This window comes from Molothrus ater, chromosome 24 (genome assembly GCF_012460135.2).
Source record: "Molothrus ater isolate BHLD 08-10-18 breed brown headed cowbird chromosome 24, BPBGC_Mater_1.1, whole genome shotgun sequence".
In the NCBI taxonomy this organism is placed as follows: Eukaryota; Metazoa; Chordata; class Aves; order Passeriformes; family Icteridae; genus Molothrus; species Molothrus ater.
The window spans coordinates 5,353,905-5,378,383 of NC_050501.2; the positions used below are offsets into that span (position 1 = coordinate 5,353,905).

Genomic DNA, 24,479 nt, shown 5'->3' on the forward strand with positions numbered 1-24,479 from the left:
CTTTGGAAATGTTTAAATTTCCTTGTAGCTTTAGAATATTTTCAGGAGGTCTGGATTTCCACCCACAGCACTTGTGCTGCAGTCTGGTTTTCATGGGCTGGGTTTTACATGGTTCCATCTGCTTCCTTTATCCTCACAAACCCTGAGCCTGACTCTGTAAATCTGCTCCAAAATTGCATTTAAATGTCATGAGGGAGCCTCTCCTTGGCTCTGTGCAGCCACTTTGACTCAGTAGGCAAAGCTTAGCTAATCTCAATCATGTAAAACTCCCGATTTAAGCTGGGCTGAGCCAAAATGTTGTGATTTAACCCCAAAGGGCAACCACACCCCACTCTCACTCCCCACCCATGGGACAGGGAGAGAACTGGGAGGGTAAAAGTGAGGGAATGAATGGGCTGGGATAAAGTTCACCAGGAAAAGCAAAATAAACCAAGGAATCCATTCCCTGCTTCCTTGGGAAGACATTCCAGAGGTCCCTCCCTGCCTCCTGCTGCCCTCAGCTGTGGCTGCATTTGTTTCTTTTTGAGGGCAGTTCCCTCAAAACTGGGGATGGCATCTGGCTGTGACAAGGACAAGGAATCACTGTCCCCTGTCCCCAGAGCTGCTCTGGCCTGGCTGTGACAAGGAGAAGGAATCGCTGTCCCCTGTCCCCAGAGCTGCTCTGGCCTGGGCCAGGCTTCATTTTCCTCCCCAGGGCTGCTCTGGGACTGACTCTGGAGTTTTGCTGTTGCTGGGCAGGGCTTAGGCACATCCAAAACCTTTTCCTGCTCCTCACACAGGGAATTTGGGAGGGGACCCCAAGGAATTTTCCAGACCAGGTGAAATCCCAAATTCCCAAAGCTCCCCTTAAACGTGTGGGATTCCACGTGGCTGGAACGAGTCCCTTGGGGACCAGCAGCTGTTTTGGGGGATCAGCAGCTGTTTGGGGGATCAGCAGCTGTTTTGGTGGAGCTGTTTTGGGGGATCAGGAGGTGTTTGGGGGGATCAGCAGCTGTTTTGGTGGAGCTGTTTGGGGGATCAGCACCTGTTTTGGGGGAGCTGTTTTGCTGGATTTTGGGGGATCAGGAGCTGTTTTTGCAGAGCTGTTTTGGGGGATCAGGAGCTGGTTCTGAGGAGCTGTTTTGGGGGATCAGGAGGTGGTTTTGGGGAGCTGTTTTGGGGATCAGGAGCGATTTTGGTCAAGCTGTTTTGCTGGATCACAAACTGGATTTTGGAGGATCAGGAGCTGCTTTTGGGGAGCTTGTTTTGGGGATCAGGAGCTGGTTTTGGGGAGCTGTTTTGGGGGAATGAGGAGCTGTTTTGAGGGATCAGGAGCTGTTTTGGGGAACTGGTTTTGAGGATCTGGACCTGTTTTTGGGGAGCTGGTTTTGGGGAATGAGGACCTGTTTTGAGGAGCTGTTTTGAAGAATCAGGAGCTGGTTTTGGGGAGCTGGTTTTGAGGAATGGGGACCTGTTTTTGGGGAGCTGGTTTTGGGGATCAGGAGCTGTTTTGTGGGACCTGTTTTTGAGGAGCTGTTTTTGAGGAATGAGGACCTTCTTTTGAGGACCTGTTTTTGAGGATCTGGACCTGTTTTTGAGGAGCTGTTATTGGGGAATGAGGAGCTGTTTTGAGGAGCTGTTTTGAGGAATCAGGAGCTGTTTTGTGGGACCTGTTTTTGAGGATCTGGAGCTGTTTTTGAGGAATGAGGAGCTGTTTTGAGGGATCAGGAGCTGGTTTTGGGGAACTGTTTTTGAGGATCTGGACCTGTTTTTGGGGAATGAGGAGCTGTTTTGAGGCGCTGTTTTGAGGCGCTGTTTTGAGGAATCAGGAGCTGGTTTTGGGGATCAGGAGCTGTTTGTGGGACCTGTTTTGAGGAGCTGTTTCGGGGGGATCAGGACCTATTTTGAGCAGCCATTCTCCCCCATCCCCACCTGCCCTTTTGCCTTTCCCCCACCTCCCTCCACCCAACCCTGACCTTTTTTCTCTTCCTTTTCCCCACAGGCCAAGATGACTGGAATGGAACCCGGCCCTCCCTGAAGGCCCCCCCAGCCCGGCCAGTCAAGGGGGGCTACAGAGAGCACCCCTACGGCCGCTACTGACCCCAAAAACGGGGCAAAAAATCCCAATTTAGGAGCAAACTCTTGTTACTGGTTCTTGTATCTCCCGGGATTCCCGTTGCTTTACCCACAGCAGACAAGTAATTGTCTCCCTGTTTTTCTTCCTGGCCCTTTTTTTCCTCCTCCCACTCCATCCTCACCCTGCATTTTGGCTTCTGTATGTAGTGATTTCTTGATGAATTTAAATAGATTTAGAGGGGAAAAAAAAAAAAAAAACAACAAAAAAAACTTTTTAATTTTTATTATTTTTATTTTTTTTTTCTTCTTTCAGTGTGTAGATGGCTTTTCTTTCTTTGTTGTTTTAGGGTAAAAAAAAAACAAACAAAAAAAACCCAAACTGTACCTTTTTTAAGGAAAAAAAAGACAAAAAAAAACCCTAAAAAGCAAGTTAAAAAAAATGTTAGTTTCCAAAAGTGACATGCTTTGCTTAGTTCTGAAATTAAGGTTTTGTTAAAACTTTTAAAGTTTGTTTTAAAGGAACCCATAAAGGTTGTAGTTGCAGAATCCCAAAGTAGGCTACATTTCAAAATTCAGGGTTATTTTTTAAGAATTAAAATCATAATGTAACAGTAGTGGCTGCCACCATTAAAAAAAAAAACAACAAAAAAATAACTTCAGATGCCAAACCTTTAAAAGGAGATGGCTGGTGAATCTTGAAGTTTAAATTTTAACTCAAAGGATCCTCCAAACAAATTAAATAGCATTTTCTAAAGAGAATTGACTTAAAAAGAAAAATTAGGTTGGTAAAAAATTGACTTTTCTTATGTGGATTTTGAAATCTAGCCCCCCCTGCAGTGTTGAGATATGCTTGGGAATATTTTTCCAGTGGAAAGGGGTTTTAGTTTAATTCTAAATTAACAATTTTTAAGGAGAAAAAAACCCCAAAATACGGCTCAAATTACCCAGTGTTTGATAAAAAGAATATTCCATGGGTAAGCCTGTAAAATTCTGATTTTTTGTAGCCCCTTTGGGGCAGAGAATCTGATGAAAATTTCAACCTCACCCCAAAAAAAAATCTCAATTTCAAGCAGTCCCAGCCACTTCAAGTGTATCTCAGCACGAGCTTTGCATAAAAAGGGACACTGCAGCTCTAAAACAAAAAAAACCAAAACAAAATTAAAAACAAAAAACCAGACAAAAAACAACCCCAAATTTCACTTTGTACATAAGATATAAAGTCCTAATTGGATTTGTTACACTGTCCTCCCACTCTGTTCTGGAAGAGAAAAATGCTACATTTTGTGTAAAGTCTGCCTAACTAGGTAGCTCAAAACGTGTCAAAATGTCTGTCTCAATCTGTCAATAAAGTTTAGTCCTTTTTTAATCAAAGTAAATGTGATGAATTGTCATTTGTTTTTGGAGGTTTTTTTATTTTTTGCAAACGACTTTAAATCCATGCTAAACTTAATTTGTCTTTTTGTTATTATTATTATTATTATTTTATGATTATTATTTATTTTAAAACCGTGGAGGCATTTCAAAAAAATGGTGGTTTTTTGGTAATTCTCGTGACAAAACAAAAATTTCTCGAGCTTGTCAAGGTTAAATTTATTTTAAAAAATATGAAAAATACAAAAAAAGAAAAAAAAATTGTTTTTCACCCCCTGGAAGTTGCTGAAAGCAGTTTGGAGGCAGAAATCTGAATTTGGGAAGCGTTTGATTGTTCTTTGCTTGATGATTCAGATTTCAGGTGGCCTCAGAGAATATTCCAGAGCTGGTTTAAGTAGGAATGCTGAGAATTCCAAGGAATTTCCTTTCTGTAACCCCCCCTTTGGTTTAGATGATGCTTCCAAGCAGCTTTTCCTTGGAAAAACCACTTTAAAAATGAATTTTTTTTTTGTTGGTGGACGGTGCTGCAGCTGCTCCTTAAATCATTTCTGAGAGGGTGTGGATGTAGAGATATTTAATATATTTCTATTTTTAAAAATCAATGCTTCGTGGTTTGTTATTTCCCATCCAGCAGATGAATTTGGAATTTTAGGGGGAGAGGATTAAACTGCTCGGGGGTGAAAAATAAAATTTTAGGAAAAAACAAAAAAAAAAACCAAAAAAACAACAAAAAACCAACAAAAAACCAAAAACTGCAGCGCATGAACCAAGGGGAATATTTAAAAATAATTAAAAAAAAAAAAAACGCACAAAAGTTGTATTTGTAGATTGTTATTAAAATGCAAATAACTGAATTTTCAACACTGGTTTGGAGTCAGCTTTCAGGGCATAATGTGATGAAAAGCTCAGCCTATGCCCCCCCTTTTAAAGGAAAATTATCAGCAGGAGAATTCAGGATGTGTAAAACAGGCACCGCAAAGCCCGAAAGGTAAAACCCTAAATGTCTGATTTTAATCCAGCACATTTCTCTTTTCCATAAACCTGTGACGTAAACTTCTTACCCAGCCGACCCTTCAGATGTTAATTTAATGTAAAAAAGGGGAAAAAAAACCAACCAAAAAAAAAAAGATGTTTTAAATATAAACATTTAAACCAACCCACGTGGCATAAATTAGCAATAACTTTTAATAATGTGCCCTTGGCAGATGCACTGGGATGGAATGTGGGCCAAAAGGGATCTTTAAATACCCTGGATTTTTTTAAAGGACAAAAGATGTAAAATGAACATGAATCCAAGCTAGTCCTGCTACTGCCAAAACAAAAAAAAAAAAAAAAAGAAAAAAAAAACCCCAAATTCTGCTCAGTTGTTTGAAAATCTCAATTTTTAGCCCCCCCAGAATTGCTGTTTCCTGTGAAATGTCCATAGCTCAGCTGAACTTGCATGTTTTTCCTTCATGTGTAATTGCATGCAGGAATCTCTTTCTTTCTTTTTTCCTTTTTTTATTATTTTTAATTTTTATTTTTTTTCTGCTATCTCTTTGTGAGGATCCTCACCATTTTTTTCCTTTGATTTGCAGGAATTGAGGGCCTGTGACTCAACAGGAGGAGGAGGAGGAGGAGGAGGAGGAAGAGCAGGGCCAGCGCCAGCTGGGTGAGTTTGGACTTTTGGGGGATTTTTTTACAACCCCTTGTTGAGTTCCCAGCGTGGGGGTGGCACCATCTGAGCTGCTAAATTCCAATTTTTTTTTTTTTTTTTTTTTTTCCCTTGGATCCACACCAAAAAACCAAAGGGGAAAGCTGCTCCCCTGAGGTCACAGCGTGGAGGAGGCTCCTGAGCTGAGTTTTTTGGGGGGATTTTAAGGGATTTTGGCACGCAGGAATTTCATGGCAGCTCTGGAAGGTTCTGTGCTTCCCAAACTTTGGGATATTTTTTTTTTCCCCCCCCCCCGTGCTCAAGGAATTCCCTCTGGAGGCCACAATTCAGGAAAATCCAGGAAGAATTCCAGGCTGCGGAGCTTTCCTGGCCACTTCCCACCCCTTCCACTTCTCATGCACAGCCTCTGGAATGGGATGTGGCTGCTGGGAGTGGCTTTGATGGAATCCTGCCAGGGAATCTCCCCACAGTGATTTTTGGGGCTTTCAAACCCCAAAAAATGATGGTTTTTTTCGGTAATTCTCGTGACAAAACAAAAAGTTTTTTGATCCTGTGAAGCTTAGATTTATTTTAAAAAACACGAAAAAGACAAAAGAAGTTGCTTTGCACCCCCTGGAAGTTGCTGAAGGCGGTTTTGGGCCAGAAGTCTGAATTTGGAAAGCATTTGATGGTTGTTGGCTTGATGATTTAGATTAATCTCACCCCATTCCCATGGGCAGGGATTCCTTCCCCTATCCCAAGTTGCTCTAACCTGGAACATTTTCAGGGATGGAGCAGAGGGGATGATTCCCTAAAAAAATCTCTTTGCTGGGTGATTTGGAGTGGTTGTGGGGTGATCACATCAGCAAGGACACAATTCCTTCATCCCCTTCCCTATGGGATTCCAAAATGCTGCCCCTGAGCTCCACAAATAAAAATCCACCTTGAAATGCTGGAAAAGCCCAAATCCAAGCTGAGCATGGGACATAAAAGGATAAATGTTAATTTTATAGGGGGTTATAAAGCTCCCAAATGAGCCCTTTTTACTCAGGAGCATCAGGAGCAGGGAAGAGCCAATTTGTGGGAATGCTGCAGCAGGGGGTTCACCCTGAATTCCTGCACTTGAAAATTGAATTTCCCTTAAAAAAATCTCTTTGCTGGATGATTGGGAGTGGTGGGGAGATGATCACATCAGCAAGGACACAATTCCTTCATCCCCTTTCCTTATGGGATTCCAAAATGCTGCCCCTGGAAATCTGAGCTCCACAAATTAAAACCACCAAGGAATCCACCCCTGAAATGCTGGAAAAGCCCAAATCCAACCGAAGCACGGGACATAAAAGCATAAATCTTAATTTTATAAGGGATTATAAAGCTCCCTTTTACCTCAGGAGCATCAAGGAACAGGGAAAAGCCAATTTGTGGGAATGCTTCAGCAGGGAGTTCACCCTGAATTCCCTGAAAATTGAATTTCCCTCCTGGCAGGAGGGAAATGATAACAGCCCTGGATTTGTGCTTATCAAATCCATCTTCATTTCCCGTGGAATTGGAGCATCAATTTTTTATGGCAATGCACCAATCTCTCCCATTTCTCTCCTTAATAGGCCCAGCTTTTAGATCAAGTGGAAAAGATTTGATAGAGATCATCTCTTAGCAAGCAATTTATTCCCAAATGGATCTTGTGATGCTGCTGCCTGTGGAATAACCCAGCTCGTGCCTTGCTTTTTGTGGGATGCTGATGGGGAAAGGATGGAATTGTGAAAATATTGAAATAACTGGATGGGCTTGGGAGTGTTTTGCAAACATCCCTTGGATCAGACAGCTCCCTCCTTCCCTCCCTCCCTCTCCCAGCACTTTTCCAGGTAGGATTTAGCCCTGGAGGCTGCCAGAGCTCATTTGGGATCCCAAAATAAACCCCTCAGCTTCAGAAGCAGCCAAACATTCCGGGGTGAGGCAGGGATTTGGGAGGGACGGAGATTCCTGGGAGCCTGAGTCACCTCAGTTACCTGCAGAACTTTCCCTTCCCTGCTGGAATTCTGCTCCCGAGTGCCAGGGATCTCCTCCTCTCCCTGTTTTCCCATCCACATCTTGTTATTTGTAGGATTTTGGGCATGACCCCGATCCAGAGAAAATCCCCCGTTGTTCTTGGCTCTGTTCACATCTCCTGAGTGTTTCCCAACAAAATCCTGGTTTTGTCAGGCTGGGAACAGCCCCCTGCTCCATGGCTCAGCATTCCCATCTTCCCAGGCTGCTGTGGTGCTTGTGAGGTGAGAGATGAGGATTTGACTCCCCAGGTTCTCAGAAGGCTGATTTATTATTTTATGATATTATATTAAAAGAATATTATATACTAAAACTAGTATATATACTAAATACTAAATATATATACTAAAACTACACTAAAGAAAGAAAAAAAGAGACATCAGAAGATTAAACAAGAATGAGAATAAAAACTCGTGACTGACCAGAGTCTGACACAGCTGGCCTGAGATTGGTCATTAAATTTAAAAAAAATTAACATGGAACCAATCAAAGATGCACTTGTTGGTAACCTCCAGACCACATTCCAAGCAATCAGATAATCATGGTTTACATTTTTTTTCTGAGGTTTCTCAGCTTCTCAGGAGAAAAATCCTGGCAAAGGGATTTTTTAGAGAATGTCATGGTGGCACCCAGGCCTTTTCCCTGGGTGGGAGCAGCTCCTCCAGTGCAGCCCTGAGGTGTCAAACCCCAGCCTGGCCCTGCTCTGATCTGGCCCAAACCTGGATTTTGTCCTTTGTGAGGAGTGAATCCCAGGAAAACGCTCCAGCTGGAATTCCAGAGGTGTCCCCAGCAGCTTTTCCTGGAAGGAGCCTCACCCCCTGCCCCTTCCTTACCCCTGCTTTCCATTTTCTGTTTGCATTATTTCAATAAAGCCAGTGGCTGCGAGCTTCATTCGATGGAATCATGGATTTAGGGAATGCTCCGGGGTGGGAGGGACCTTAAAGCTGCTCCAGTCCCATGGCAGGGCCACTTCCACTATCCCAGCACTCCAGGGATGGGAATTTCTGGGATCTTTTTTATCTCCCAGCCTCACTGAAGGCACAGTGGTTTTGATCTTTTACCTCCAAAATTCCAGCTTGGATCAGCAGAGTTGGAGAGCACAGCTGGATTCCCTGTCCGGATCGGAACAAATCTGAATTTTAGATGAGAGCATCTGCCACAAGCAGAGCCAAGGAAAACAAAAAAAAAACAGCTGGAATGTGCATTTTTACCTCCTTAAGCCCTCCTGCTGCTCTCCCAAAGGAAATTTGGGATCAGGGGGATTCCAGCAGCCTGGAGAGACCCTGGAGGAGGAAAAGGAGAGCAGGGTATGCTCCAGCTGGAGCTTTGGGGAGGAAAATTTCTCAGGGAATTCCTCCCTCATGGATCAGGGAATTCCTCTAGGGATAAGGGAATTCCCCCCTCATGGATCAGCGAATTTCTCCTCCCTGGATCAGGGAATTCCCCCCTCACGGATCAGGGAATTCCTCCATGAATCAGGGAATTTCTCCCTCATGGATCAGGGAATTCCTCCATGGATCAGGGAATTTCTCCCTCATGGATCAGGGAGTTTCTCCCTCATGGATCAGGGAATTCTCCTCCATGGATCAGGGAATTTCTCCTCCATGGATAAGGAATTTCTCCGTCATGGATCAGGGAATTTCTCCTCCATGGATCAGGGAATTTCTTTTCCATGGATCAGGGAATTCTTTCTCCCTGGATCAGGGAATTCCTCCTCCGTGGTTAAGGATATTTCTCCTCCGTGGATCAGGGAATTCCTCCATGGATCAGGGAATTTCTCCTCCATGGATCAGGGAATTCCTCCATGGATCAGGGAATTCCTCCATGGATCAGGGAATTTCTCCTCCATGGATCAGACTCCATCACCTCGGATGAGCCGTGGGTGGAATTCCTGCAGGCTGGGCAGTGTCCAGGGGGCTCCCAGCTGGCATGGAGATGTTTTTCCCTCATTTTTCCCCTCAGGAATCTCCCTGGTGTGAGCACAGCTCAGCTGAGCCCTCCATATGTTTCCATGGGAATGTTTTTCCGCGCTCCTTTTGCTCCTTTTGCCAAGAGGGAGCTGATTCCAGAGGATGGGTTCAAGCTCTGTTTGCTGTGAGCGGAAAATGGGAATCTGCCAGGTTTTTTTTGGGAGTGTTGGAGAACACCAGAGCCTCCCTTGGATCCTGGGAACTCCCCTGGATCTCCAGCTGCCTGTTGGAAAACTGAAATATAAACTGTTTCCCGATGGAGGTGTTCATTTTACCGCTGAATTTGGAATTTTACCACCGATTTTGGACCAAAAAATTTTCATCCATCACATTCCAGATACATTTTTTGGCCAGACTGGGTTTTTAGGGATATCCTGTACCTTTAGAGGATTCCCTTAAACATCAGGTGTGTGGCCACTCCTGATTTTTGATGCTTTTCCACAGTCCCAGAATCAATTTAAGTTGGAAAAGACCTCCAAGCTCTGTGACCAGTCACTCCTTGGACACCTCCAGGGCTGGACACTCCAAACCAGCCAAAAAAATAAATACCAAAAAACCAGCAAATTTTGTCTTTCTGCAAGTCCATTCATTCCAGGACCGATTTTCCTCCAGCACAGGCAGGGCTGCTTCTCATCTTTGTGTAACCATCAGTGCTGAAGCACCAACCCCACAAAGCCCAGCAAATAATTGGGGAAAAAAAACCCCAAAATTGCAGAGATGCTGAAACCCCTCCAGGAGCGGAGGTGGAGCCGCGCAGGTGCCAGGGATTACTCATCCCCTGCCATAACGGGTTGCCAGGATAGCTGGCGGCTGCGATTGCTGCCGTTGGCAGCGGTGACACCGGGAGGTGACACCGGGAGGTGACACCGGGAGGTGACACCGGGAGGTGACACCGCGCTGCCCGATGGGCGTGGTCCTATGGGCGTGGCCACACACAAAGGGGGCGTGGTTTTCTGCGCGTTCTCGCCCCGCACCAGCTTGTCCCACGCCGGCCGCCGTCGCGCCCCGCCCGCCATATTGTGCCCGGCGCAGGCGGAGCGGCGGCCGGCGATGGGTGAGGGAGGCCGGGCCGGGGGCAGCGCGGCCGGGGGGGAACAGGCGGAACGGGCTGGGGGGGGGACCCGCCCGGCAGCCGGCGGAGAGCGGCCAGGGCGGCGGGCGGAGCGCGGGAGAGCCCCACGGTTCGCCCCGCCCCGCCGCGAGGAGGGGGGCGGCTCCCGCGCCGCGGCCTCGCCCGGAGCCCCTCAAAGCCCCGCGGGCTCGGGGAGCGCTCACGGAGCCTTCACGGAGCCTTCCGTGGCGCTCCCGGGCGGGTCCGGAGTAGCTCGGTGGGGTTTTCAGTGCTGCTGAGGGTCCCGGTGTGCCCTCAGAGCACCAGGGGCCCTCTCAGCTTTTGTGCAGCCCCACCTGTGCCCCCAAATTTCTCCCTCGGAGCTCCCCCAGAGCTCCCAGTGCTCTCCTCAGAGCCCCCAGATTTCTCCCTCAGAGCTTCTGGGGTCCCCATTGTTCTCCTGCAGCCCCACCTGTGCCCCCAGATTTCTCCTTCACAGCTCCCTCAGAGTTCCTGTGGCCCCCAGGGTTCTCCTGCAGCCCCACCTGTGCTCCCACATTTCCCTTGCACAGCCCCTGCTGCTCCCCCAGACCCCAAATTTTACCCCCAAATTTCCCTTTACAGCCCCCACATTTCCAGTTGCCCTCCTGGAGCCTCGTGGCTCCTTCCTGGACCCCAAATTCCCCCCATTGTTTGCCCTCAAAGCTTCCACTGCTCCCAGAGTTCCCCAAAACCATCCCAGCATCTCCTAAAATCAGCAGCTCCCTCCAGACCCAGCTCCAGGACGGGGATTTTGGAGAACTCCCGAGCTCAGCTTTAAAACATCCTCTTTAAAACTCCCTTGGGATCGGTTTCTAAACCTCCAGCACACATTTTGTGGCTCCAGATGCAAATTCCAAAGCTGGAAATGATCCACCAGGAGAAGGAATGTGCCTGAGTTTCCCTCACAGCTCAGATTTCACTTGGAAATGGGGATTTTTTTTTATCGCTGGTGTGGATTCTCCTGAGGTTAACAGGATCCAGAGGAAGTTTGAAAAAGCTTGGGATGAGTTCTGTGTGTGGCAAACAAGCTCTGGAAAAGCTGAATTTGGACTCACCCCATTGACCTCAGTGCCATCAAAACATAAAACAGCAAATAGCCTAAAAATGTGCTTTTTTTTCCCCATCTTAAAAAGGCAAAAATAAAATAACAATTTTAAAAAGCCGTAACCTTCAGTTCCAACACAAAATGATAGCAAAATATCCCAAATTTCTGAATTTTTGGGGCCAGTTGTTGAGCATGTCTCGAGTCTGAAAAACAGGGATGACACCACAGGGATGGAGATGGAATTCCTTGTACAGTGATGAATTCTCAACCCCTCCTAGAGGTTGCATCCTTGACCTGGAGAAATGTGGGAGACAGAGGGAAAAAATAGGTGGAGAAATTTGGAATATCCTGGATCAACGAGCTCCAAAAATTAAATTCTGAGAAATTTGGATTATCCTGGAGCGATGAGCTCCAAAAATTAAATTTGGGGAAATTGCGATTATCCTGGTGACAGTGAGGCCTGGAATGCTCCATAAGAAATGCTAATTAATATGGAAAACAGGGATGACCACACACCCTGATGATTCCACCACAGGGGGTGCAGATGGAATTCCTTGTAAAGTGACAAATTCCCAGCACCTCAGCAAGGCTGGAGCTCCCTGATTTTGCATCCTTGACCTGGGGTAATATGAGAGACAGAGGAAAAAAATAGGTGGAGAAATTTGGTTTATCCTGGAGTGAATTTGGATTGTCCTGGAGCAAATTTGGATTTACTGGAGCGACAGGCTCCAAAAATCAAATGTGGAGAAAATTTGGGTTATCCTGGAGCGACAGGCTCCAAAAATCAAATTTGGAGTAAATTTGGGTTATCCTGGAGTGACAGGCTGCAGAAATCAAATTTGGAGGAATTTGGGTTATCCTGGAGCGACGGGCTGCAGAAATCAAATGTGGAGAAATTTGGGTTATCCTGGAGCAATGGGCTGCAAAAATCAAATGTGGAGAAATTTGGGTTATCCTGGAGCGACGGGCTGCAGAAATCAAATATGGCGAAATTTGGGTTATCCTGGAGCGACAGGCTGCAAAAATCAAATTGGGAGAAAATTTGGGTTATCCTGGAGCGACAGGCTGCAAAAATCAAATGTGGAGAAATTTGGGTTATCCTGGAGCAAGGGGCTCCAAAACTCGAATTTGGGGAAGTTGGGACTGACGGGGTGGTGACAGCGATGCTCCCTAAGAAATGCTAATGAATCCCCGCTAATTGCGCCCCTGTCCGTGTGTCCCTGCAGTGGTGGGGGCCGAGCCCAGCCCGCAGTGAGCAGCCAGGACCCCCCTCAGTCCCGGGCATGGCCGGGGGACGCCGGGGTCCCAACAGGAGCTCCTACTGCCGGACCCCGCTGTGCGAGCCCGGGGCCGCGGGCGCCGCCGGCCACTCCTCGGGCTCCTCGGTCACCGGCGTGCGCTCCCGCACCAGGTACGGCACCGGGGCTGGGGTTCCTCGTGGTCCTTGCTGACAGAGCTCGTCCTGTTCCCTGAGCTTAGAGCTTGTCCCATTCTCTGACCGTCCTGTTCCTTGATCGTAAAACTTGTCCCGTTCTCTGGTCTTAAAGCTCGTCCCATTCCCTGACTTTAAAGCTCATCCCATTCCCTGACCTTAAAGCTTGTCCTGTTCCTTGAGCTTAAAGCTCGTCCCATTCTCTGACCTTAAAGCTTGTCCCATTTCCCAACCTTAAAACTCATCCCAATCCCTGACCTTAAAGCTCGTCCTGTTCCTTGAGCTTAAAGCTCGTCCCATTCTCTGACCCTCGCGTTTCTTGATCTTAAAACTTGTCCCATTCCTTGAGCTTAAAGCTCATCCCATTCCCTGACCTTAAAGCTCATCCCATTCTCTAACCTTCAAGCTTGTCCCATTCCTTGAGCTTAAAGCTCGTTCTATTCCCTGATTTTAAAGCTTGTTCTATTCCCTGATTTTAAAGCTCATCCCATTCCCCAACCTTAAAACTCGTCCCAATCCCTGACCTTAAAGCTCGTCCTGTTCCTTGAGCTTAAAGCTCATCCCATTCTCTGACCATAAAGCCCATCCCATTCCCTGATTTTAAAGCTCATCCTGTTCCTTGAGCTTAAAGCTCATCCCATTCCTCCACTTTAAAACTCATCCCATTCCTTCATCTTAAAGCTCGTCTCATTCCCCAGCCTTAAAGCTCATCCCATTCCTTCATCTTAAATCTCATCCCATTCCCTGATTTTAAAGCCCATCCCATTCCCTGATTTTAAATCTCATCCCATTCTCTGACCTGGGTGGGGCTTGGAGCCGCCTGGGATAGGGGGGGATGTCCCTGCCCGTGGCCTGGGTGATCCTTGCTGTCCCCTCCAGCCCAAAGCACTCTGTGATTCCATGGTTTGTCAGTCCTGAGGATCTGAATCACCCTGACTTTGGGAATCTGGGCATTTCAGGGAGACTCCTCAGGTTTCCCCTCACTCGTGGCCTTGTTTTAGTTTCTCCATCTGCTGTTTTAAACCATGGCCTGATCCCCCTGCATCCCCCTGGATCCACAATTTAATTTGGGGGTTTACAGGGACACTTTGTGCTCTGCAGTTCCTTTGAGGCCCACACCCAGATTCTTTTGCCTGTTTTTATTTAGAGATTGCAGCTCAATCTTGGAGATATTAATTCCCTTTGATGCAGAGGATCAGTCTGGGATCCTGTGCCTGCTCACACAGGAAGAGGCTCCTCTGGCTAAACTCGTTTTTCCTCCTCAGGTGAACAGAAGGTGAAGAATGAACAAGGGCTTGTGTGTAATTGCTCTGCCTTTCATGTTCAAGCACTCTTAGATATGTAAACACCAGCTTGAGCTCTGAAAGCCTCCAATTAATTGAGAGAGCCACTGAGTAGCACAACACAACCCTGGTTCTGAACAACACAGGGGATTTCATATCAATTAAATTGGGTCCAAATATTCCTTTGTGTGGGCAAACCCCTGCTCACATCTGCCTGAGATTTGTGATTTGTTCAGCCACCCATAGCTTGAGTTTCCCCATCAACCTCAGAGCTGTGGGGGGAGCTGGAGGACGTTGCCCTGCTCACTCCTGGCTCCCCCTGGCAGGAGTGGCTCGGGGACAGGCCTGTCCAGCCCCCCTCTGGCAGCGCAGACCGTGGTCCCCCTGCGGCACTGCAAGATCCCCGAGCTGCCCGTGGAGAGGAGCGTCCTGTTCGAGCTGCAGCTCTTCTTCTGCCACCTCGTCGCCCTCTTCGTCCACTACATCAACATCTACAAGACAGTGTGGTGGTACCCACCCTCCCACCCTCCTTCTCACACCTCCCTGGTAAGCACCAAAGGGCAGCTGCAGCTCCCAGGCTGTCCCTTGGGTCACTGAATCTTAAGTTTTAGAGATAATGTTTGATAAAAACTTCATCTGACCCTTCAGGGTTGCTCCTTCCGCTCCATTTCCCGCATTTTGGGCTCTGGTTGTCTTTTTGGCATTCTCTTGGAAGAGAGATTCTCCAAAGAGAATAATCTGGGACTATTTCTGTGTTGAATGCGGGTTCCTGGTGCTGATGGAAATGGAATCATTTTGGTTTTGTCCCCACAGAACTTTCACCTCATTGACTTCAACGTGCTGACGGTGACAACCATCGTCCTGGCACGGCGCCTCATCGGTGCTGTCGTCAAGGAGGTAAAGTCAGGGCTCTCCCTCCAGGAGATCTGTAAAGCTCTGGGTCCCTTTTGCCATTCCAAACCCCCCTATCCTTCCCTAAAAACCTCTGTGGTGTTCCTAAGTCAGAATCCCAGGCGAGGTTTCCAGTGAGAGGAGCAGAGAACAGAACTGAGCTCCCCAGACCTCCTGGGTCTGTGTCCTTCTCTGACTCTCTGAATTTCTGTCTCAGCCACTGTAGTGACTGATTCCCTCCTCCCTTTTGCCTCTTTTCCTGCTCTCTCCATCACTCCAGCCTTCCCTAGAGAAGAGCCAGGGATGCTCACTGTGGCAGCATCCCATGGGGAGCGGTGCCAGGAGAGTGTGCTGGGCATGGTGACTCCCACACCTTACCTGGAATCTCTGCTCACTCCCTGAGCAGTAAAGCCCAGATTCCAGAGGTTTTGGAGAGCCCAGATTCCCCAGAAATCCTCCCTGTCCTGGTGTCAGCTGGGCGCTGCCATTTCCTTCTTAGCTATGGTTTTACACAGTATTTTTCCTTTAAGAAGAGGGAGTGCCCAGCTGTGCCCAGCTGTGCCCAGCTGTGCCCTGTGTCCCACAGGCTTCCCAGAGTGGCAAAGTCTCCCTGCCACGCTCCATCTTCCTGGTGCTCACTCGCTTCGCCGTGCTCACGGGCACGGGCTGGAGTTTGTGTCGCTCCATCATCCACCTCTTCAGGACCTACTCCTTCCTCAACCTCCTCTTCCTGTGCTACCCGTGAGTATTCCTGCCTCAGGGATGGGGCATCCCCCCAAAATCCAGGGGGAGGCTCCCTGCAGCCCTCTGGGGTTCTGAGCTGGGAGTCTCCAAGGCTTGGAGCAACCTGGGCTTGTGCATGGACACAGAGTTTACCCTGCACCTCTCCCTCCTGCTGTGTCACATTCCATGGTGGCAGGACACATCTGTGACACTCAGCCCCCTTTCAGCTTGATGTCAGCATTAATTGTTACTCATGAAAAGGGTTGTGTGCTTTTCCCATGGCCCTCACAAAACTCGGGGCTTTGTTTTCTCTTTGTTCCTGGGCTCCTCTGCCAGGTGAAGGGATTCAAACAGCTCCTGGGTTTTGGTACTTATCAAAAGGAAATGTTGGGAGTGGAAAGAGTTCCCTCCTCCCTGGTAGATGCAGGAGGAAATATCCTCAGAGATTTGCTGAAGGGGGAAAGATCCACAGGGATTTGCTGCAAGGGGAAACATCTCCAGAGATTTGCTACCTGTGTTTGAGCTCAGAGCTCTTTTTGGGAGTTTCCCTTTGGAATCGTGGAATCCCAGACCGGTTTGGGATCATTCAGCAGTGGCAGGGACACCTTCCACTATCCCAGGTTGCTCCAAACCTTGAACTCATCCAGCTCAGAATCCCACAGGGGAGTTTGGGATGGGATCCCAGTGGGATGGGAGGCAGCTCCTGAGCTCTGTGCCTTTCCAGGTTTGGGATGTACATCCCCTTCCTCCAGCTGAACTGTGACTTTCGGAAGGCCGGGCTCTTCACCCAGGTGACCAACATTGGCCCCAGGGACACGGGGGAGGTGACAGCCAGGGGCAGGGACTACCTGACAGTGCTCAAGGAGACCTGGAAGCAGCACACGAGGCAGATGTACGGCATGGAGGCCATGCCCAGCCACGCCTGCTGCCTGTCCCCCGACCTGATCCGCAACGAGGTGGAGTTCCTGAAGATGGACTTCAACTGGCGCATGAAGGAGGTGCTGGTGAGCTCCATGCTCAGTGCCTACTACGTGGCCTTCGTGCCTGTGTGGTTTGTCAAGGTGAGGCCTGGCTGGGAGGGGACACTGGGGCACAGTGAGGGGTGACAGTCCTTGCTTGTGAGGCACAGTGAGGGGTGACAGTCCTTGCTTGTGAGGCACAGTGAGGGGTCACAGTCCTTGCTTGTGAGGCACAGTGAGGGGTGACAGTCCTTCCTTGTGGTGATTGTGGCACAATGAGGGTGACAGTCCTTCCTTGTGGTGACTGTGGCACGGAGAGGGGTGACAGTTCTTGCTTGTGGTGAATGTGGCACAGAGAGAGGTCACAGTCCTTGCTTGTGGTGACTGTGGCACAGTGAGGGTGACAGTCCTTGCTTGTGGTGACTGTGGCACAATGAGGGTGACAGTCCTTGCTTGTGGTGATTGTGGCACAATGAGGGGTCTCAGTCCTTGCTTGTGGTGATTGTGGCACAGTGAGGGGTCACAGTCCTTCCTTGTGGTGATTGTGGCACAATGAGGGGTCACAGTCCTTCCTTGTGGTGATTGTGGCACAGTGAGGGGTCACAGTCCTTCCTTGTGGTGATTGTGGCACAATGAGGGGTCACAGTCCTTCCTTGTGGTGACTGTGGCACAGAGAGGGGTCACAGTCCTTGCTTGTGGTGACTGTGGCACAGTGAGGGGTCACAGTCCTTGCTTGTGGTGACTGAATTCTGAATGTCTGGTGGTGAATGGGGTGAGGCTGTCCCTGTTGCCTGAGGAGCTGGTGCTCCATCAGCTGAGCATCAGGAGCTGCCTCCCTGCTTTTGGTGCTGATGGCACAAATATTTTGCAGGAATTCTCCATCCCACATCCCATGTGGGTTCTTCCTTTCCAGGCAGGATCAACAGCTCCACACAGAGCCCTCGTTTTACCTGCCTGAGTGCTTTGTGTGGCGACACCTCGGGCAGGTGAGGCTGTCCCACAGTGTCCAAACTCTGTCCCACCTTGCTGTCCCCCCAGAACACTCAGTACTACGACAAACGCTGGTCCTGTGAGCTCTTCCTGCTGGTTTCCATCAGCACCTCGGTGATCCTCATGCAGTACCTGCTCCCTGCACGCTACTGTGACCTGCTCCACAAAGCTGCAGCACACCTGGGCTGCTGGCAGAAGGTGGACCCAGCCCTCTGCTCCAACGTGCTGCAGCATCAGTAAGGAATTCTCTCCTGGAGTTTTCCTTTTGCTGGCTGGGTGGGTGGGTGGGGAGCTCAGCCTTAAATAAACCAGGGAAAAGTGAGGGCAGAGTTGTTGGCTGACACATCCAGCAGCACAAACACTCTGGGCACTGTCCCCTGCCAGCAGGGCAGAGCTGATTTTTGGCAAGGTGCCTGCTGCTCCTGGCCACAGCTACCTGCACTTTGTCACTGCCATGGTGACAATTCCAAACGGGGAGCACAATTCCCGTACTCCTCACTGCTGCTGGGGAGGCAGCAGAGCCCAGTGCCCCTTGCAGGTGGGATTAAGGAATCTCCTGTCCCATGCAGGTGGGATTAAGGAATTTCTTGTCCCATGCAGGTGGGATTAAGGAATCTGTTGGTCCCTGCAGTTGGGGTTAAGGAATCTGTTGGTCCCTGCAGGTGGGATTAAGGAATTTCTTGTCCCATGCAGGTGGGGTTAAGGAATCTGTTGGTCCCTGTAGGTGGGATTAAAGCATCTCCTGTCCCCTGTAGGTGGGATTAAAGAATCTCTTGTCCCCTGCAGGTGGGGTTAAGGCACCTCTTGGTCCCTACAGGTGGAATTAAGGAATCTCTTGTTCCCTGCAGGTGGACTGAGGAGTGCATGTGGCCTCAGGGGGTGCTGGTGAAGCACAGCAAGAACGTCTACAAGGCCGTGGGCCACTACAACGTGGCCGTGCCCTCGGACGTCTCCCACTTCCGATTCCACGTAAGCCCCCCTGTCCCTCCTGGCAGCAGGGGTCCCTCAGCAGGATCCTGCTCCTTCCTGCTGGCCTGGACACCTCAGGCTGGTGGAGCTGGGGGGGTTCAGTGCCCAGGGTGGGAGCTCAGCCCTGTGCCACAGGGGTGACTCCATCCAGAGCCAGAGGAATCCTCACCCAAAGCTTTCCCCTCCCGCCCGGTGCCTCACCCCGCTCTCCCACAGTTCTTTTTCAGCAAACCACTCCGAATCCTCAACATCCTGGTCCTGCTGGAAGGAGCTGTCATCTTCTACCAGCTCTACTCGCTGATTTCCTCGGAGAAGTGGCACCAGACGATCTCCCTGGCTCTGATCCTCTTCAGCAATTACTACGCCTTCTTCAAGCTGCTGCGGGACCGCCTGGTGCTGGGCAAAGCCTACTCCTATGCTGCCAGCAGGGACTCAGAGCAGAAGTTAAATTAAAACAATTGCACTGATGCTCTCAGCCTATTACAGAACAAACAAAAAACGAGAAACCCTCAGAGCTTTGTATTTTTGTTACCACTGCTTTTTTTTTGTCGTCGTTTTCTTTGATAACTGATGTAATTAAAAGGAAAAGAAAAAAAAACATATTTTTTTACTCCCAACAAGTTGTTTGTGTGTTTGTTGTTTGGATTCACCTCCAACAAAAGGTTTGCTGCTGGATGGGTGTGAGGAGGGGTTTTTTTAATGGTGTTGAGGGTTTACAGGAGTGGAGAGGGAGGAGGAAGGTGAGAATTACAGGCGTGTTAAAGCTCCCAGCTGGGTTCCTTTAGGAGGGGGTGAACCCTCATCCCGTCCTTTTGGGGGTCCCCAGGAGCTCCTGTGCCCCCTCCCCATGCAAAGGTGATGCCATTTCTCTGAAATGTTTATTTTCAAATTGCTGAGCCCCAACTGCTGCAGCTCCCGGCTCTGAGGGGTCCCCTGTGGATGAGGGGACACGGGGGGAGCTGGGGGGGTTTGGGGGAGCCCCAGCCGCTCCCCTTTGCTCCTTTACCCGCATCTCGGGCGTTCTCCCCAGGCTCCTCCTGCCCAACCTGCCCGTCAGGGCCGGGGGAGGAGGAGGAGGAGGGCGAGGAAGGGAGGAGGAAGAGGAGGGGGATGAGGAGGAAGGGACGCAGCGCATCCCCGAGAGCCCCGGCCCGGGGACCGTCCCCGCTGCCGGGAGCAGCGGCCGCTGCGGGGGCTCCGGGCTCCCCCTGCCCGCGGGAGGGTCCCGGGGGTCCCAGAAGAGGTTCCGGGGGTTCTAAAGGGGTCTCGGGGGTCCTAAAGGGGTCCCGGGGGGCTCGGGGGGGTCCCGGGTCCGGCCTTTGTTCCGCCAGGGCCACGCGGCCGCCAGGGGGCGCCAGGCGCGCGCTGCCGGTCCCGGTTCCAATCCTGATCCCGGTCCCGGTCCCGGTCCCGGTCCCCGTCCCCGTCCCCATCCCAATCCTGACTCTGATCCCGGTCCTCATCCAGATTCCGGTCTCGATTCCCATCCCCATCCCAATCCGGTCCTGGTGCTGGTCCCGGTCCCGACACCGCTCCCGATTCAGCCCCGACCACGCCGGGGGAATTTTTGCCGCTGAAAGCGGAGATCAAGCACCGGAGCCGGTCCGGAGGAACCGGGACCGGGATCGGGATCAGGACAGGACCGGGACCGGTAGCAGCATCGTCCGTGGCGCCGGGGAGGGGAACGGGGGTGTCGGTGCCCGGCAGAGCCCCGAGGGACGGCGGGGACACGGCGGGGACAGGGCGGTACCGAAGCCACCGGAGCGGCGCCGCCGCCGTTTCTCAGCGCTGCCGTCAGCGGGCAAAGGGCGAGGAGGAGGAAGGAGCAGCGGGAATAGCGAAGGCTGGAGGGGAGCCAGAGGCGGGCGAGCCCGCGGGATTGTGCCTTCCCTCACCCCCACCCCGCACCGGCACCGGCAGGGAGCGGGACCCCCCCAGTTCCCGGGGACACCGAGGGGCTCCGCTGCTGGACCCCCCGAGCCCCCCCGGCAGACCCTGCGGGTTTGGGGAGCACAGAGCGGCCCCCCCGCCTGTCCCTGTTTCCCGTGTGACCCCACCAGCACCGAGCCCGGTGTCCGGCCGGGATTTCCACCCTGGTGATGTCGGGGCCCCGGGCCCCTGCCCGGCACGGCGGGAGGAAGCGGCCGTGTCCAGCCTTTCCCGAGGATGAGGATTTCCTTCCTCCCATTGAGCGGGGACCCTGGGGTTAGCACGCAGCCGTGGGGCGCAGGACAGGACGGGGGGCCCGGCTGGGAATTGGGGGGCAGAGCCCCCCGACACAGCCCTGAGGGCATCTCCCTTATTCCCCTCTGCCTGGCCGAGAAGGAAGGAGCCGGATTTGAGGGGGGAGCAAAGGATGGAGACACGCGGCCATTTCCTCCTCTCCTTCCCTTTTTCCCACCCCGAGAGCGCTGCGGGTATTTCGGGGGGCTGGACACGGGGATTCTCGGCTTTCCCAGAAACGCCGCTCCCGCAGGCGGGCAGAGCTGTCGCCGTCTCATTTCCCGTGAACCGGGGCTTTCCCAGCGCGGGGATGATGTCCCGGGGTGGGGGGATCCCGCTGGGAATTCCCCCGGCAGCACCACGGAGGTGGCTCCGCCGGGGGCTCGGCTGCCGTGGTCACGCCGGGGGTCGCGGGCTGCTCCCCCGGGGGAGGTCCCGGGCTCCATCTGCCGCTCCCCGCGGCCGCTAATCCCGGGATTAGCAGCCAGATGCCAGGGGCAGGTTTGCCGCAGGTAGCGAGGATCCCCGGGGAGGAGGTGGTGGCATCGAAGTGCAGGAATTGTGGCCAATCCCACCCGAGCCTGGGGTCCCTCGGCCAGCGGGACAGCGGGGACAGGGAGCCCACATCTGCCAGGACACATCCTGGGGTGTCCCCAGGCACGGAACCCCAGGACAGCAACTCCAGGACCCATCCTGGGGTGTCCCCAAGCACAGAAGCCCAGGACAGCAACCCCGGGACACATCCTGGGGTGTCCCCAAGCACGGAAGCCCAGGGCAGCAACCCCAGGACACATCCTGGGGTGTCCCCAAGCACAGAAGCCCAGGGACAGCGGCCACGCTGGAGCAAAATTGCCGGCAGAAATTCCCTCCGAAATGGGAAAGCTTCACCCTCCTGCTGCCCGCCGGGAATCCCCTCCCGCTTCCCAGCGGATGCAGCTGATGGGAAGTGCTCGTTTTCCCCTAAAAGCCCATCCCAGCATTCCTGGGAGGCCGCGGTTCCCACCCTTAGCCCAGTTCCTGGGAGCTCCGAGCAGCCAATTCCAGCCTGGCCCCAGCCCAGCTCGGCACAGATGAAGGATTGCTGGATCCTGGAGTTCTGGGTGATCCTCGGCTGCTGCACCCCGCATTTCTGGGGGATCCTGCAGCTCAACCCCTTCACTGGAGACCTCCCAGCTCCTCCTCATCCATCCCAAACCCGCAGCCCATCCCTGGCTGCTTCACTGCCAAATCCAGCACCCAGCAGCTCCTGATGTGGACAAGAAGGTGGGGAGGGACAGGAGCATCCCCCAAAAGCAAAGGTGATCCCATCTGACCTGTGCCACCCTGTACCCAGAGACCGGCAGCTTTAATTCCTCCCTAATAAAGATTTTTTGCATTAATAAAGCCAGATCCCCAAAGTGGTTAATTAAGGAATCATTTACTCACACTGCAGCAGGTTTGGGGTGAGACAAAGGTGGGGAAAAGCATCAGGGAGGGAAAAATATCCCAGAGCTGATCCTGTCACCATCCCCCGGGCTGGGGAACCCCTGAGCATCCCCCCAGAACCGCGGGGTCCCCTTGGGACACCCAAATTTTGGAGCTGCTGCACTGAGCCGAGCTGGCCACAGCAACCCCAAAACCTGGGCAGGCCACGACCCCGTCCCGCCGTAATTGCAACCCCTTAATTAGCATCCGCGCATCCTCATTAACAGTGACACCCACGTCCTCATTTCCTCACTCAAACGAGCCCGCGGTGGGGACCCAGGAGCTGGAGGGGACCCCCCAGGCCTCTCCCATCACCCGAGGCCACCAAAGCCGCTCAGGGCAGCGGGGACAGCGCCCGCAGCGCCCCGGGCCCCCCTCAGCGGCTCCTGCGGGGACCAGGGACCAGATGGCGGCTCCGAGGCGGGGGCCAGATGGACCCTCCCGCCCGTGGTCCCCCCTCCGCTTCCGCTGCCATTTTCCCCGGCAGCCGCTGGAAACATGGAACAGCTCCGCTCCCGAGCCGGCAGGAGCGGGGACGGCGGCTCCCGGTGCTCCGGGCTGGGGACACCGCGGGGACATCCTGGGCATGGGGGAGACACCGCGGGGACATCCTGGGCATGGGGGCGACACGGCCCCAGGGCGGTTTGAGCTGAATGTTCCCGCTGGTCTGAGCTGGAGGTGCTGAAAGGTGGCGAATGGAGGCTCTGGAGGGCGTTTGTTGGGACATTTCCCAAAATGTGGAGAAGAAGGGGGGCAGTGTCAGCAATGGGGCTGAGCCCCATCCCAGGCTGAGCCCCAAAAGCCCTCACAGAACTCTAAAAGGACACAATAAGCCCCAAACCCACCCAAACTCACCCCAAACCCCAGGAGGTTCCAGCCCTTGGTCCGACCCCAGCCGGGCACCCCTCGGTGGCAGTGCCACCTCCACGGCCACCAAAGGGGCGTCCCAAGGGTCCCGTTCCCCACTTTTGGGATCTCCCACGAGGCTGCGAGTCCCGAGGTGCGGCTGGCACGGGGCACGCCGGGACCTGCAGCCCACGAAGGGCGTTTGGAGCCGGGAACGGGCGAGTTTCGGTCCCACCGCGGGGACAACGCGCACCGGGACCGCTCCTGGCCGGGGCCGGGCTTCCTCCCTCCGCCACCACCGTGGCCTCGAGCCTTTCCTCCGCTCTTCCTCCGCTTTTCCGCCGAGCCCGGAGCCGGGGCTGCCTTCCTGCCCCGGCCCCGCTTCCTGCCCGCCGGCTCAGCATTCCCGGCTTTTCCATCCTTGCCCAGCTCCACACGGGGGGACCCGGCCTCGATGCGTGTCCCCAGCCTCTGTCCCAGGTCCCTGCGCCCCCCTCGGTCCCCAAAGCTCCACGTGGGACCCGTCCCCGTCCCGGGGGTCCCCGTTCCACCGGCAGCTCCCTCCCAGCTCAGCGGGAAAAGCACGGAACGGATCGGATCTGCCCCGGGGCTCACCCCAGGGAGCGGCAATTCCCCGATTCCAATCATTTTTGGGGCTCTCCCGCTGACCCAGTTTCTAATCCCCGCTCGGGGACGGCTCGCAGGGCGCTGGGGACGAGCGGGAGCTTTCCCGGAGCATCCCCACCCTCTCCGAGCGCAGATTTTGGGGAGCCGAGAGCCCCCGGGGCTGCTCCCGGCTCGGGGGTGCTGCTGAGGGCAGGACATTCCCACGCTGAGCCCGAGGGTGTCCCCCCCAAACCGGTCGGACGGGGCTGGGGGGGGGACACGGTGACAAAAGCGGTGACTCAGCCGCGGTGGCAGCGGCAGGACGGGACCTGAGCGGGGCCCCCGCCAACAGGGAAGTGAAAAATTTTCCTTTTCCTTCCTCCCGCCGAGCTGGGTGTCACCGCCTTGGGGTGACCTTCCCCTGCACTCCAGCATCCCCTCCCCGCCGCTCCCTCCCGGCTCCGGGTGAGGGCTGGGCCGGGCTCTTATCTCCCTTCCACGCTGATGCAAGATTTGCTCGTTCTGCTGCTCCCCAGGGCCGTGCTGCTGATGGCGGCACCTCCCCCGAGGGTTCGGCTCCCCGTGTGTCCCCACCGGCCCCTCCTGGGCCGGGACCAGCCGGGTTTTTCCCCCCCCCGGTGCCGGGGCCGGGAGGGTTCAGCGCCCTGCGGGTGTTGGGAGCGGCTGCTCCAGCCAGGAATAAGTGGATTAGGAGCCAATCTCGTTATCGCTGCTGGCAGCCTCGCCAGGGCCGTGGGATGCGGACAGTGACGGGGACAGGGCTGGGGGGGACAGCGGTGGCCGCTGCCTGGCGCGGGTGGGACGCGCTGATAGCGGGGCATCTCCCCGGGATGCGGCATCCGGGCTCTAATGAGGCGGGACG

At 52.8% G+C, this 24,479-nt stretch overlaps 3 protein-coding genes across 5 annotated transcripts in view; 2 read left to right on the forward strand and 1 right to left on the reverse strand.

Annotated features, from left to right (window-relative positions):
• KHDRBS1 (KH RNA binding domain containing, signal transduction associated 1) overlaps window positions 1-7,993 on the forward strand; it is a 20,514-nt gene extending 12,521 nt beyond the window's left edge. Inside the window, exons 9-11 of one of the 2 annotated variants that reach the window (XR_008508784.1) lie at window positions 1,982-2,177; window positions 5,004-5,077; window positions 6,664-7,993. Coding sequence is in view for 1 of the 2 variants with exons in the window: in XM_036396938.2 (XP_036252831.1) it covers window positions 1,982-2,079 (98 nt within the window). In the remaining variant the exon portion in view is untranslated. Of the gene's footprint in view, window positions 1-1,981; window positions 3,432-5,003; window positions 5,078-6,663 lie in introns of those variants that run through there. The other variant, XM_036396938.2, reaches the window with a different exon arrangement.
• TMEM39B (transmembrane protein 39B) lies at window positions 5,004-18,975 on the forward strand. 2 transcript variants are annotated; one of them, XM_036396937.1, is made up of 9 exons: window positions 5,004-5,077; window positions 12,437-12,621; window positions 14,252-14,471; window positions 14,739-14,822; window positions 15,403-15,557; window positions 16,264-16,600; window positions 17,537-17,724; window positions 18,337-18,457; window positions 18,674-18,975. In XM_036396937.1, exons 2-9 carry the CDS (start codon window positions 12,494-12,496, stop codon window positions 18,908-18,910), a joined length of 1,470 nt encoding a protein of 489 aa, XP_036252830.1. In that variant the 5' UTR covers window positions 5,004-5,077; window positions 12,437-12,493; the 3' UTR covers window positions 18,911-18,975. The 2 variants fall into 2 exon arrangements, with proteins under 2 accessions (XP_036252830.1, XP_054373163.1); XM_054517188.1 differs by lacking the exon at window positions 5,004-5,077 and adding an exon at window positions 10,111-10,126.
• Window positions 18,976-19,732: 757 nt separating this feature from the next.
• On the reverse strand, window positions 19,733-24,070 carry LOC118695369 (collagen alpha-2(I) chain-like). The gene is made up of 3 exons (XM_036396882.1): window positions 23,000-24,070; window positions 22,460-22,848; window positions 19,733-20,030 (listed from the first exon to the last, which is right to left on the reverse strand). Exons 1-3 carry the CDS (start codon window positions 24,029-24,031, stop codon window positions 19,733-19,735), a joined length of 1,719 nt encoding a protein of 572 aa, XP_036252775.1. The 5' UTR covers window positions 24,032-24,070.
• Window positions 24,071-24,479: the final 409 nt, after the last annotated feature.